The sequence below is a fragment of the Symphalangus syndactylus genome, chromosome 5, assembly GCF_028878055.3.
Source record: "Symphalangus syndactylus isolate Jambi chromosome 5, NHGRI_mSymSyn1-v2.1_pri, whole genome shotgun sequence".
Taxonomy (NCBI): domain Eukaryota; kingdom Metazoa; phylum Chordata; class Mammalia; order Primates; family Hylobatidae; genus Symphalangus; species Symphalangus syndactylus.
In genome coordinates, this window is record NC_072427.2 from 27,251,739 (window position 1) to 27,265,762 (window position 14,024).

At 48.2% G+C, this 14,024-nt stretch overlaps 1 protein-coding gene across 3 annotated transcripts in view; it reads left to right on the top strand.

Moving 5' to 3' along the window:
* Window positions 1-14,024, top strand: part of CHRNA3 (cholinergic receptor nicotinic alpha 3 subunit) — a 28,837-nt gene continuing 14,813 nt past the window's right edge. For 2 of the 3 annotated variants that reach the window (XM_055277555.2, XM_055277554.2), the window contains exons 1-4: window positions 1-278; window positions 2,032-2,171; window positions 2,287-2,331; window positions 3,809-3,918. In XM_055277555.2, the coding sequence (XP_055133530.1) occupies window positions 203-278; window positions 2,032-2,171; window positions 2,287-2,331; window positions 3,809-3,918 (371 nt within the window). In that variant the 5' untranslated portion in view covers window positions 1-202. The remainder of the gene's footprint in view (window positions 279-2,031; window positions 2,172-2,286; window positions 2,332-3,808; window positions 3,919-14,024) is intronic. The other variant, XM_063638652.1, reaches the window with a different exon arrangement.

The window sequence follows — 14,024 nt, forward strand, 5'->3', positions numbered from 1 at the left end:
ACTCCGGGTGGTTCCTGTCCTCCCGCCAATCCGAGGGCGCTGTAAACCCAGAGGCGGCGAAGCGAAGAGGAGCCCCGCGCGTCTTCGCCTGCACGGCTCCAGGTCTGGGGTCTGCGCTGGAGCCGCGCGGGGAGAGGCCGTCTCTGCGACCGCCGCGCCCGCTCCCGACCGTCCGGGTCCGCGGCCAGCCCGGCCACCAGCCATGGGCTCTGGCCCGCTCTCGCTGCCCCTGGCGCTGTCGCCGCCGCGGCTGCTGCTGCTGCTGTCTCTGCTGCCAGGTACGCGCACGGGCGTTAGGGCTCAGGAGGGACGGGCGCCCGAGAAGGGGCGCGGGGTCCGGAGGGGCTGCCGGTGAGAACACCGCGCGGGCGAGCGGAGAGGGCCGGCGCCGTCGCCGGGGACTCGGAACCCGCGCAGACTGGCTCCAGCCCGGCGGCGACTTGGGTGGGGTGGCTTTTTCCCTTTCGGCTCACCCCCCACCCCTAGCCACCACCAAACCTGGGAGTCACTGAGCGGGCGCTGGTACGCGCTGGGTAACGGGGAGGTCGAGACCGGGTCCTTCGTCTTGGGCGCGGGAGTTGGGGATTCGCGTCCCCGCGCTGCCCGTCGCCCCGCCCCGCGCACTCGCTCCCAAACTGGCGCGCCCAAGCCTCACGCTCCGCCGTCTGCATCCCGCCCACCTCCTCATTTGACGGAGGTGGCTAAAGACTTGGCCAGGGCCACCTGGGGAAGAGGGGAGTTGCTTCGGGACTGGGGCTGGAGCTGGTGCGCCAGCCTCTCCGGTTCTAGCCTTCTCGCGCTCCTGGCTGCGTCGCTGAGGTACCCTCCACCGGGAGAGCGCCTCCTGTCTTCCGCTCTCCAGAGGAGCCTGCTGGTGCCTGGGAGGGCTGGTGGATAGCGAGGGTCGGGGACCGAGCAAGGCTGCAGGGAATTCCCGGTGGGCCCAGGCCGGCGGTCTGTCGTGCGGCTGTGAGCTCTGAGCGCTTTCTGCCTTCGGTGCCGAGGCCTCCACTACTCAGAACGCCATACGCTCTCAACCGACCTCCTGCCTGGGACCCTCCTTTCATTCTGGGGAAGGAGAGGGGGCAGCAGGAAAAATCCCATTTCAAGACCTGAGGAAGTTGGATTCAACTTCCTAGAGGATTCCCCTCCCGCCTCCCCAAGCTGCCCCCAGATCTGTACGTGGGAATCAGAAGACAGCTGACCCGGTATGCTTCACCTGTGCTGGGGTGTGGCTTAGGAACAAAGAGGGGTGCCCAAGCGTTGCAGAGAGGTCAGAGTCTTTGATCAGGATGTGAAGACAGCATCATCAAGAGCTGGGGGTCACACGAGATCACGGGAGTCACATAGTTCCTTGGCTTCTAAGAGGGCTGTTGGCCACCCCTACAGGGTGGAATGCAGGAGAGGCCCAGACCTGGGCTGCGTTCTCCCAGAGGCTGGGAGGTAGAAGACCTGGGCCTGGGTGACCGTGGGTGGCCTTGCCCCTGGGAGTGGACTGGCCATCTTTCCATCGTGGAAGCAGTGAGTGGCTGTACCTAGGCAGACAGCATTTGCACCACACCCTCGCCCTGCAGTAACAACCCAGGAAAAGATTGAGAATAGTTCTTGACCTCTTACCGCAGCACCAAGCTGTGCACTTCCTTCACAACAACCCTTTGAGGTGAATACGTTTATAATCCTTGTTTTGACTGGTAAAGACACAGGTTCAGAGATGTTAAGCCACTTGCCTAAGCTCACACAGCTCACAAGTGATTTGTCAGGATTTGCACCAGATCTGTCCAACTCCGGAGCCCAGGTTTGCAACTACTGTGCTTCTCACTGAATGTGTGTGGCCTGGTAGAATCCTGCCCCTCTTGGGCCCCAGTTTCCCATTTTGTAACCCACTGGGTAAGACTAGCCTGAAAGTCCAAGGTTCCACAGAATCCCCCCACAAGTGGAGGGGACGCTGTAGATGGGCGATGTTTCTGGTGGGCTGGATAGGGGAGGTTAAGTAACGATTTCCTCAGGGACTGACAGGGCTGCTTCCCTCAGTGGCCAGGGCCTCAGAGGCTGAGCACCGTCTATTTGAGCGGCTGTTTGAAGATTACAATGAGATCATCCGGCCTGTGGCCAACGTGTCCGACCCAGTCATCATCCATTTCGAGGTGTCCATGTCTCAGCTGGTGAAGGTGGTGAGTGCTGGAAGCCACGAGCCGTGGCCATGGGGACCGGGGCTTCTGGAGGAGCCTTTCCCAGAATGAGTCTTGTTTTTGTAATTCTCCTGTCAACTTTAATCCCTCTTTCTAGGATGAAGTAAACCAGATCATGGAGACCAACCTGTGGCTCAAGCAAGTAAGTGACCAGACCCTAGGCACTGCTGCCCCCTGGTGGTGACTGCTTTATTTGCTTTAGGTGAACCAAGAAGGGCCAAAGACCAGGCTTCGTTTACTTCTGTGAAACCCAGACTGGGGTCCACTGACTGGCAGATCTATCTCTTCTAAGGCTTGAGGTCACATGCACTGCCCTACAGTCCCCCTGGAAGGACTGTAGGGCCCAACCCCTCAAGTCCCAGATGGACAGGTTGCAGCTTGGAGAAAGACATTTTCCATGGTCACACAACAGAACAGTACGAACCTGAGATTGAAGCCCTGCCCCCAAACCCTGGGGTGATGCCTGAGACACCTCCTTCTCTCCTTCTTGCTAAAAACTCAATTTTTTTCCAGACGGGATCTCACTCTGTCACCCAGGCCAGAGTGCTGTGGCGTGATCTCGGCTCACTGCAATCTCCACCAGCAGGGTTCAAGCAGTTCTCCTGCCTCAGCCTCCCATGTAGCTGGGACCACAGGCTTGCACCACCACATCCGGCTAATTTTTGTATTTTTTATAGGGACAGGGTTTCGCCATGTTGCCCAGGCTGGTCTCGAACACCTGAGCTCAAGCAGTCCACACACCTCAGCCTCCCAAAGTGCTGGGGTTACAGGCATGAGCCACTGTGCACAGCCCAAAAACTCATTCTTAAGTCAGAATAAGATGCTGCTGTTGTTGGTAGCGTGGGAGTAGATTTTCCTGTTCAGATTGAGGCCAAGAAATTGGCTTCCACATATCCTCCCCAGGGAGGCCTTGTCCAGACTTGCCAGGAGACATAATGGCCCACTGGCCTGCGGGTGACCCTTCTGCCAGCCTGGCCAGCTGAGCACTCAGCACACACAGCCTTCATCCCCAGGAGGTTGGAAAGCCAGATGGGCACAGTGCCCCACCCAGTACTTGATGCACACGTTCCCTCTGTGGCCGCAGCCTCACCCCTCTCTCCTCTGGTGCTCAGGACTCAGACCTCCCAGCCTCTGGACCTAGATACCTCCTGGGCTCTGCAGGGGTCATGGATTCTTCCCCCAGAATCTTCCAGAGTCCAGTCTTGCTTAACCTTGGGGTGAAAGAGAGTCTGTATTGGAAAACACCCCGGAGAGCCATTCGAGGGCTGTAAACAGGCACATGGACCTGGACATGGTGCAAGAAGTCCAGGAGTCTCCACCTGGCACTAGAAGTGACCAGAGAAAGCACGAGTAGGCCCTGTTTGGTTGATGAGGGGCTAGGCTTGCTCATGGTTACGGGGGCAGTGGCTTCCCTAGTGCCAGGAGGCGGCCCACAGAGCCAGCCGTGTGCTCTCTCCCCCACTGCACCCACAGGAGAAGTTGGACTGTGTGATCATGGCGTGGATGTGGCTCGGTCATGTGCAGCAGGGGTGGGGAGTCACCAAGATGGGTGGTGCCAAGAGAAGTAAAACCAGGCTGATTCTTTTACTGTCTCCTCCCTCCCTGCTTCCTTCCCCGAGATCTGGAATGACTACAAGCTGAAGTGGAACCCCTCTGACTATGGTGGGGCCGAGTTCATGCGTGTCCCTGCGCAGAAGATCTGGAAGCCAGACATTGTGCTGTATAACAAGTAAGGTGCTGGGGGGCCCACACCCTCTCAGGGCTGTCAACCTGGGTTCTGGGTCTTTGGCCCACTGTGCTTAAAACCTGGCCTTCCTTGGCCTCTTCCAAGAGGGCTTCATTCATTTGTTCAGTCCACAGGTACGTATTCAGCAACTACTACATACTAGGTACCAGAGATGTTTGAGAGCCACAGAGAGCAGCAGCGTGCCGAGTGGCTTCAGAGCAGGCATAGGTGGGTGGAGGACAGCGTCGGGGAAAGTTTCGGGGAAGAACTGGCATTTGAAGTGAGTCCTCAAGATTGTGCAGGATCTCAGGACAGGGAGATGGAGCAGAGGAGGGCCCGGGGAGGCAGGAGAGTATGTCATGGGCAGCCAAGGTGACCTCATTGGCTGGACTGTGGGACATAAGGCTGGAAAGATCCATGGGCCAAGGACCAGCCCCAGTGTGTGGAGGGGGAAGGTTCAGATGCCGGGGGGACCTGGAATGTAGCATCTGTTAGCAGCTCTGTGCAAACAGACAGGAATGGAGTAAACGGTCCCTCCTCACCTTTTCTTTGAAAGACAGTGAGGGTGTTGGAGAAGATCATAGCTGGGTGGGCCTGAGCTGTGTAGTCCCAGGGTTCCCAGCCTGCTGACTGGCACGGTTACCAAGAGGGGAGACTGAGTCTCACTGTCACCCAGGCTGGAGTGCAGTGGTGTGATCTCGGTTCACGGCAACCTCCACCTCCTGGGTTCAAGAAATCCTCCTGCCTCAGCCTCCCGAGTAGCTGGGATCACAGGCACGTGCCGCCACACCTGGCTAATTTTGTATTTTTTAGTAGAGATGGGGTTTTGCCATGTTGGCCAGGCTGGTTTTGAACTCCTGACCTCAAGCAATCTGTCTGCCTCGGCCTCCCAAAGTGCTGGGATTACAGGCATGAGCCACCACACCCAGCCCCAATGAGATTTTTAGAAATACAGGTGTTTGGCCAGACATGGTGGCTGACGCCTGTAATCCCAGCACTTTGGGAGGCTGAGGCAGGAGGATCATTGGAGGCCAGGAGTTAGAGACCAGCTGGCCAATATACCAAAGCCCCATCTCTACTAAAAATGCAAAATAGCCAGGCATGGTGGCGTGTGCCTGTAATCCCAGCTACTCCAGAGGCTGAGGCAGGAGAATCGCTTGAACCTGGTAGGTAGAGGCTGCAGTGAGCTAAGATCACAGCACTGTACTCCAGCCTTGGTGACAGTGAGACTCCGTTAAAAAAAAAAAAAAAATACAGGTGCCTGAATTCAAAATATTTTCTTCATTGTTCCTTACTGTCTTTTCTAAAGTTAATATGTATTACGTTTTCCAAAAAATCTCTATACTTTTCCCCAGGTCCTGCCTCACAGAAACACTTGAGTCAGTGGGTCTGGGTAGGCCTAGGAATGGGTGTTTTCACAAAGCTGTCCTGGGGGCTATGTGACCAGCTTGCTTTGGGGATCCCTGATCTGGCCTGTCCCTAATATTTCACAGATGAGGACTGAGGCCCAGAGTGGATGTGTGGCACAGCCAGGTCTGGGGTGGTCTCAGCCATCCACTGTGGCTTTGGGGCCGCTGTGGGCAGTGGATGCAGGAGGCCGATGCTGTGATCAGGGGGCTGAGCTGGGCACCCCAGCCTGTCTCTGCCTGTGTCCCCAAACCTCTTCTCTACTCTCCCAGCGGCAAACCTGCCATCAGACAGTTACCCTGCTACACGGTGTACCCTCCAGGCCTTCTCCCGCTGGGAAAAAGTCTGGGCCTTGGAGAAAGGATCGATAGCCCCCCAAGTATGTGAAGCAAGGTTCCCATGTACAAAGTAGGATGAGCTTTCTGGGCCCCGTGCTCCCCGCCCGTCTGGGTGGCTGCATCCAGGTCGTAGTTGAGAAGGGTGAGTCCAGGACTAAAAAGACTTCCCTGGCTCCTGCCATCCAGAGAAGCTGCTCTCGGGCCAGTCCTTCACAGTGGGCCACTTCTAGTCTCCTCTGGATCCAGAATGCGCATCTTCCCACCAGTTTTGGGAGGCCTCTCCTCTTTTTCTCTTGCAAAGGTTCTTCCTCTGCCAGACAGGTCCTGCTCATCATGGCACCTCCAAAACCCCTCTCTTTTCTCTAAGTCCACACAAAACTGATACTTCCCACATTTAAACTCTTTCATTGGACTGACATAAATTTTAGTTGATACTTTGCAGTATGCTAGTTAGTTCTCTAGATATTGAAGAATATAATTTTTGTACTTGCATTTTAGAGTTAAAATGTTTGAATATTTAAACATTTTACATTTAACATTTGAACATTTTGAGCAAAACACTTGATGTAGAATTAGTCTATTCTGATTTTAATGCTAAGAATACTTCTAGGTTTTTATGCCATATTAATACAAAATAATGTTTTCTTATTAGTAGTATTGATTTTACAGTTAGTGTCAGGACTAGAGAAGCTATGTTTTATACTGAATCCCACTTTCTGGTCTCTGGCAAAAACAAAAGTGGGTCTTTACTCACTCCAAAGACAGTCCATGTTTTATTTACTATTTTCCCAAGGAAACACAGCACTGATAAATGTTTCTTGTATGTAATTTGTGTTTGTAAACTGGTCATCGAAGAACTGGGACACAATATAAACTTAACGGGCTTGCAGATTTTTTTCTTCTTTCACTGAATTGTCATAGGAATCACATGGTTCAAATGCTCTTAAGGGAACTGGGCAGGGTGGAGAGAATTTTTGCTAAACTAGAATTAAGAAAATGAGCAAAAAGTTTAATCTTTATGTTTTGGGTTTTATAGCCATTTTCTTGCTGGCAATCTTGAGTGAACAGCCAGAGTACTGTAGGATTTATGATTTTAGCAATAATGAGAGGCGTAGCAAAATGTTTCAAATTGGCTGTGGAGGAGCAAATATCATAAGGAATTTCTTTGAAATCTGAAGCTGAAAATAACATTTAGAGAAGATCATCCAACTCATTTTCCCTCTCTTCTAGTTAGAACTTCAGTTGCTCAGGATTGACCCTCTGTTAAGGATGTCTCTTCTTTTTTTTTTTTTTTTTTTTTCTCCTCTGAGGTGGAGTCTCACTCTGTCGCCCAGGCTGGAGTGCAGTGGCGTGATCTGGACTCACTGCAAGCTCTGCCTCCCTGGTTCACGCCATTCTCCTGCCTCAGCCTCCCGAGTAGCTGGGACTACAGGTGCCCCCCCACCACACCCGGCTAATTTTTTTGTTTTTTTTTATTTGTTTGTTTTGTTTTTTTTGCCACTGCTTTACAGTTTATTTTTTTAATTTTATTATTATTATACTTTAAGTTTTAGGGTGCATGTGCACAATGTGCAGGTTTGTTACATATGTATACATGTGCCATGTTGGTGTGCTGCACCCATTAACTCGTCATTTAGCATTAGGTATATCTCCTAATGCTGTCCCTCCCCCCTCCCCGCCACCCCACAACAGTCCCCAGAGTGTGATGTTCCCCTTCCTGTGTCCATGTGTTCTCATTGTTCAATTCCCACCTATGAGTGAGAACATGTGGCGTTTGGTTTTTTGTCCTTGGGATAGTTTGCTGAGAATGATGGTTTCCAGCTTCATCCATGTCCCTACAAAGGACATGAACTCATCATTTTTTATGGCTGCATAGCATTCATGGTGTATATGTGCCACCTTTTCTTAATCCAGTCTATCGTTGTTGGACATTTGGGTTGGTTCCAAGTCTTTGCTATTGTGAATAGTGCCGCAGTAAACATATGTCTGCATGTGTATTTATAGCAGCATGATTTATAATCCTTTGGGTATATACCCAGTAATGGGATGGCTGGGTCAAATGGTATTTCTAGTTCTAGATCCCTGAGGAATCACCACACTGACGTCCACAATACTTGAACTAGTTTACAGTCCCACCAACAGTGTAAAAGTGTTCCTATTTCTCCACATCCTCTCCAGCACCTGTTGTTTCCTGAGTTTTTAATGATCGCCATTCTAACTGGTGTGAGATGGTATCTCATTGTGGTTTTGATTTGCATTTCTCTGATGGCCAGTGATGATGAGCATTTTTTCATGTGTGTTTTGGCTGCATAAATGTCTTCTTTTGAGAAGTGTCTGTTCATATCCTTTGCCCACTTTTTGATGGGGTTGTTTTTTTCTTGTAAATTTGTTTGAGTTCATTGTAGATTCAGGATATTAGCCCTTTGTCAGATGAGTGGGTTGCAAAAATTTTCTCCCATTCTGTAGGTTGCCTGTTCACTCGGATGGTGGTTTCTTTTGCTGTGCAGAAGTTCTTTAGTTTAATTAGATCCCATTTGTCAATTTTGGCTTTTGTTGCCATTGCTTTTGGTGTTTTAGACATGAAGTCCTTGCCCACGCCTATGTCCTGAATGGTATTGCCTAGGTTTTTTTCTAGGGTTTTTATGGCTTTAGGTCTAACATGTAAATCTTTAATCCATCTTGAATTAATTTTTGTATAAGGTGTAAGGAAGGGATCCAGTTTCAGCTTTCTACATATGGCTAGCCAGTTTTCCCAGCACCATTTATTAAATAGGGAATCCTTTCCCCACTGCTTGTTTTTGTCAGGTTTGTCAAAGATCAGATGGTTGTAGATACGTGGCATTATTTCTGAGGGCTCTATTCTGTTCCATTGATCTATATCTCTGTTTTGGTATCAGTACCATGCTGTTCTGGTTACTGTAGCCTTGTAGTATAGTTTGAAGTCAGGTAGCATGATGCCTCCAGCTTTGTTCTTTTGGCTTAGGATTGACTCGGCGACGCAGGCTCTTTTTTGGTTCCATGTGAACTTTAAAGTAGTTTTTTCCAATTCTGTGAAGAAAGTCATTGGTAGCTTGATGGGGATGGCATTGAATCTATAAATTACCTTGGGCAATATGGCCATTTTCACGATTTTGATTCTTCCTACCCATGAGCATGGAATGTTCTTCCATTTGTTTGTATCCTCTTTTATTTCACTGAGCAGTGGTTTGTAGTTCTTGAAGAGGTCCTTCACATCCCTTGTAAGTTGGATTCCTAGGTGTTTTATTCTCTTTGAAGCAATTGTGAATGGGAGTTCACTCATGCTTTGGCTCTCTGTCTGTTATTGGTGTGTAGAAATGCTTGTGATTTTTGTACATTGATTTTGTATCCTGAGACTTTGCTGAAGTTGCTTATCAGCTTGAGATTTTGGGCTGAGACAATGGGGTTTTCTAAATATACAATCATGTCATCTGCAAACAGGGACAATTTGACTTCCTCTTTTCCTAATCGAATACCGTTTCTTTCTTTCTCCTGCCTAATTGCCCTGGCCAGAACTTCCAACACTATGTTGAATAGGAGTGGTGAGAGAAGGCATCCCTGTCTTGTGCCAGTTTTCAAAGGGAATGCTTCCAGTTTTTGCCCATTCAGTATGATATTGGCTGTGGGTTTGTCATAGATAGCTCTTACTATTTTGAGATATGTCCCATCAATACCTAATTTATTGAGAGTTTTTAGCATGAAGGGTTGTTGAATTTTGTCAAAGGCCTTTTCTGCATCTATTGAGATAATCATGTGGTTTTTGTCTTTGGTTCTGTTTATATGCTGGATTACATTTATTGATTTGCATATGTTGAACCAGCCTTGCATCCCAGGGATGAAGCCCACTTGATCATGGTGGATAAGCTTTTTGATGTGCTGCTGGATTCAGTTTGCCAGTATTTTATTGAGGATTTTTGCATCAACGTTCATCAAGGGTATTGGTCTAAAATTCTCTTTTTTGGTTGTGTCTCTGCCAGGCTTTGGTATCAGGATGATGCTGGCCTCATAAAATGAGTTAGGGAGGATTCCCTTTTTCTATTGATTGGAATAATTCAGAAGGAATGGTACCAGCTCCTCCTTGTACCTCTGGTAGAATTCGGCTGTGAATCCATCTGGTCCTGGACTTTTTTTGGTTGGTAAGCTATTGATTATTGCCACAATTTCAGAGCCTGTTATTGGTCTATTCAGAGATTCAACTTCTTCCTGGTTTAGTCTTGGGAGGGTGTATGTGTCCAGGAATTTATCCATTTCTTCTAGATTTTCTAGTTTATTTGCGTAGAGATGTTTGTAGTATTCTCTGATGGTAGTTTGTATTTCTGTGGGATCGGTGGTGATATCCCCTTTATCATTTTTTATTGCATCTATTTGATTCTTCTCTCTTTTCTTCTTTATTAGTCTTGCCAGCGGTCTATCGATTTTGTTGATCTTTTCAAAAAACCAGCTCCTGGATTCATTAATTTTTTGAAGGGTTTTTTGTGTCTCTATTTCCTTCAGTTCTGCTCTGATTTTAGTTATTTCTTGCCTTCTGCTAGCTTTTGAATGTATTTGCTCTTGCTTTTCTAGTTCTTTTAATCGTGATGTTAGGGAGTCAATTTTGGATCTTTCCTGCTTTCTTTTGTGGGCATTTAGTGCTATAAATTTCCCTCTACACACTGCTTTGAATGTGTCCCAGAGATTCTGGTATGTTGTATCTTTGTTCTTGTTGGTTTCAAAGAACATCTTTATTTTTGCCTTCATTTCGTTATGTACCCAGTAGTCATTCAGGAGCAGATTGTTCAGTTTCCATGTAGTTGAGCGGTTTTGAGTGAGTTTCTTAATCCTGAGTTCTAGTTTGGTTGCACTGTGGTCTGAGAGACAGTTTGTTATCATTTCTGTTCTTTTACATTTGCTGAGGAGTGCTTTACTTCCAACTATGTGGTCAATTTTGGAATAGGTGTGGTGTGGTGCTGAAAAAAAAAATGTATGTTCTGTTGATTTGGGGTGGAGAGTTCTGTAGATGTCTATTAGGTCCGCTTGATGCAGAGCTGAGTTCAATTCCTGGGTATCCTTGTTAACTTTGTCTGGTTGATCTGTCTAATGTTGACAGTGGGATGTTGAAGTCTCCCATTATTATTGTGTGAGAGTCTAAGTCTCTTTGTAGGTCTCTAAGGACTTGCTTTATGAATCTGGGTGCTCCTGTATTGGGTGCATATATATTTAGGATAGTTAGCTCTTCTTGTTGAATTGATCCCTTTACCATTATGTAATGGCCTTCTTTGTCTCTTTTGATCTTTGTTGGTTTAAAGTGTTTTTATCAGAGACTAGGATTGCAACCCCTGCCTTTTTTTGTTTTCCATTTGCTTGGTCGATCTTCCTCCATCCCTTTATTTTGAGCTTATGTGTGTCTCTGCACGTGAGATGGGTTCCCTGAATACAGCACACTGATGGGTCTTAACTCTATCCAATTTGCCAGTCTGTGTCTTTTAATTGGAGCATTTAGCCTATTTACATTTAAAGTTAATATTGTTATGTGTGAATTTGGTCCTGTCATTATGATGTTAGCTGGTTATTTTGCTCGTTAGTTGATGCAGTTTCTTCGTAGCCTTGATGGTCTTTACATTTTGGCATGTTTTTGCAGTGGCTGATACCAGTTGTTCCTTTCCATGTTTAGTGCTTCCGTCAGGAGCTCTTTTAGGGCAGGCCTGGTGGTGACAAAATCTCTCAGCATTTGCTTGTCTGTAAAGTATTTTATTTCTCCTTCACTTATGAAGCTTAGTTTGGCTGGATGTGAAATTCTGGGTTGAAAATTCTTTTCTTGAAAAATGTTGAATATTAGCCCCCACTCTCTTCTGGCTTGTAGAGTTTCTGCCGAGAGATCCGCTGTTAGTCTGATGGGCTTCCCTTTGTGGGTAACCCAACCTTTCTCTCTGGCTGCCCTTAACATTTTTTCCTTCGTTTCAACTTTGGTGAATCTGACGATTATGTGTCTTGGAGTTGCTCTTCTCGAGGAGTATCTTTGTGGCGTTCTCTGTATTTCCTGAATCTGAATGCTGGCCTGCCTTGCTAGATTGGGGAAGTTCTCCTGGATAATATCCTGCAGAGTGTTTTCCAACTTGGTTCCATTCTCCCCATCACTTTCAGGTACACCAATCAGACGTAGGTTTGGTCTTCACATAGTCCCATATTTCTTGGAGGCTTTGTTCGTTCCTTTTTATTCTTTTTTCTCTAAACTTCCCTTCTCGCTTCATTTCGTCTTCCATCACTGATACCCTTTCTTCCAGTTGATCGCATCAGCTCCTGAGGCTTCTGCATTCTTCACGTAGTTCTCGAGCCTTGGCTTTCAGCTCCATCAGCTCCTTTAAGGACTTCTCTGCGTTGGTTATTCTAGTTATCCATTCATCTAATTTTTTTTTCCACAGTTTTTAACTTCTTTGCCATTGGTTTGAATTTCCTCTTGTAGCTCGGAGTAGTTTGATCGTCTGGAGCCGCCTTCTCTCAACTCGTCAAAGTCATTCTCCGTCCAGCTTTGTTCCATTGCTGGTGAGGAGCTACGTTCCTTTGGAGGAGGAGAGGCACTCTGCTCTTTAGAGTTTCCAGTTTTTCTGCTCTGTTTTTCCCCATCTTTGTGGTTTTATCTACTTTTGGTCTTTGATGATGGTGACGTACAGATGGGTTTTTGGTGTGGATGTCCTTTCTGTTTGTTAGTTTTCCTTCTAATAGACAGGACCCTCAGCTGCAGGTCTATTGGAGTTTGCTAGAGGTCCACTCCATACGCTGTTTGCCTGCATATCAGCAGTGGTGGCTGCAGAACAGCGGTGGCTGTAGAACAGCGGATCTTGGTGAACTGCAAATGCTGCTGCCTGATCGTTCCTCTGGAAGTTTTGCCTCAGAGGAGTACCCGGCCCTGTGAGGTGTCAGTCTGCCCCTACTAGGGGGTGCCTCCCAGTTAGGCTGCTCGGGGGTCAGGGACCCACTTGAGGAGGCAGTCTGCCTGTTCTCAGATCTCCAGCTGCGTGCTGGGAGAACCACTACTCTCTTCAAAGCTGTCAGACAGGGACATTTAAGTCTGCAGAGGTTACTGCTGTCTTTTTGTTTGTCTGTGCCCTGCCCCCAGAGGTGGAGCCTACAGAGGCAAGCAGGCCTCCTTGAGCTGTGGTGGGCTCCACCTAGTTTGAGCTTCCCAGCTGCTTTGTTTACCTAAGCAAGCCTGGCCAATGGCAGGCGCCCCTCCCCCAGCCTCACTGCCACCTTGCAGTTTGATCTCAGACTGCTGTGCTAGCAATCAGCGAGACTCCGTGGGGGTAGGACCCTCTGAGCCAGGTGCAGGATATAATCTCCTGGTGTGCTGTTTTTTAAGCCTGTTGGAAAAGCGCAATATTAGGGTGGGGGTGACCCGATTTTCCAGGTGCTGTCTGTCACCCCTTTCTTTGACTAGGAAAGGGAACTCCCTGACCCCTTGCACTTCCCAAGTGAGGCAATGCCTCGCCCTGCTTTGGCTTGTGCACAGTGCGCTGCACCCACTGTCCTGTACCCACTGTCCGGCACTCCCTAGTAAGATGAACCTGGTACCTCAGATGGAAATGCAGAAATCACCCGTCTTCTGCGTCACTCATGCTGGGAGCTGTAGACCGGAGCTGTTCCTATTCAGCCATCTTGGCTCCACCCAAATTTTTTTTGTATTTTTTTAGTAGCGACGGGGTTTCACCGTGTTAGCCAGGATGGTCTCAATCTCCTGACTTCATGATCCGCCCACCTCAGCCTCCCAAAGTGCTGGGATTACAGGCGTGAGCCACCACGCCCAGCCTTTCTCCTATGATATTTTGTTTTCTAAAGTTCATTCGCTGGTAGAATCCTCAAAGTGTTCATGGACACTGTATGTTCTGTATTCTGTCAAGTTCATAATTCATTGTAACCTTTTTAGAGGATACTTTTAGGTAACTTGGCTGGGTGTAAAATTCTTGGCTCCTCTTTACCTTCCATGAAAATCTTTTTTTTTTTTTTTTTTTTTGGAGACAGAGTCTTGCTGTGTCAGCCAGGCTGGAGTGCCTTGGCTTACTGCAATCTCTGCCTCCTGGGTTCCAGCTATTCTCCTGCCTCATCCTCCTGAGTAGCTGGGATTACAGGTGTGTGCCACCATACCCAGCTAATTTTTTGTATTGTTAGTAGAGATGGGGTTTCACAATGTTGGCCAGGCTGGTCTCAAACTCCTGACTTCAAATGATCTGCCCGCCTCAGCCTTCCAAAGTGCTGGGATTACAGGTGTGAGCCATCACACCCAGACTGCTTGTTCTTACGTTTCTTCTGGTTTTCTTTCTTCTTTGTGTGTTTTTTTGTTTTGTTTTGTTTTTTTTTTTTTTGAGACGGACT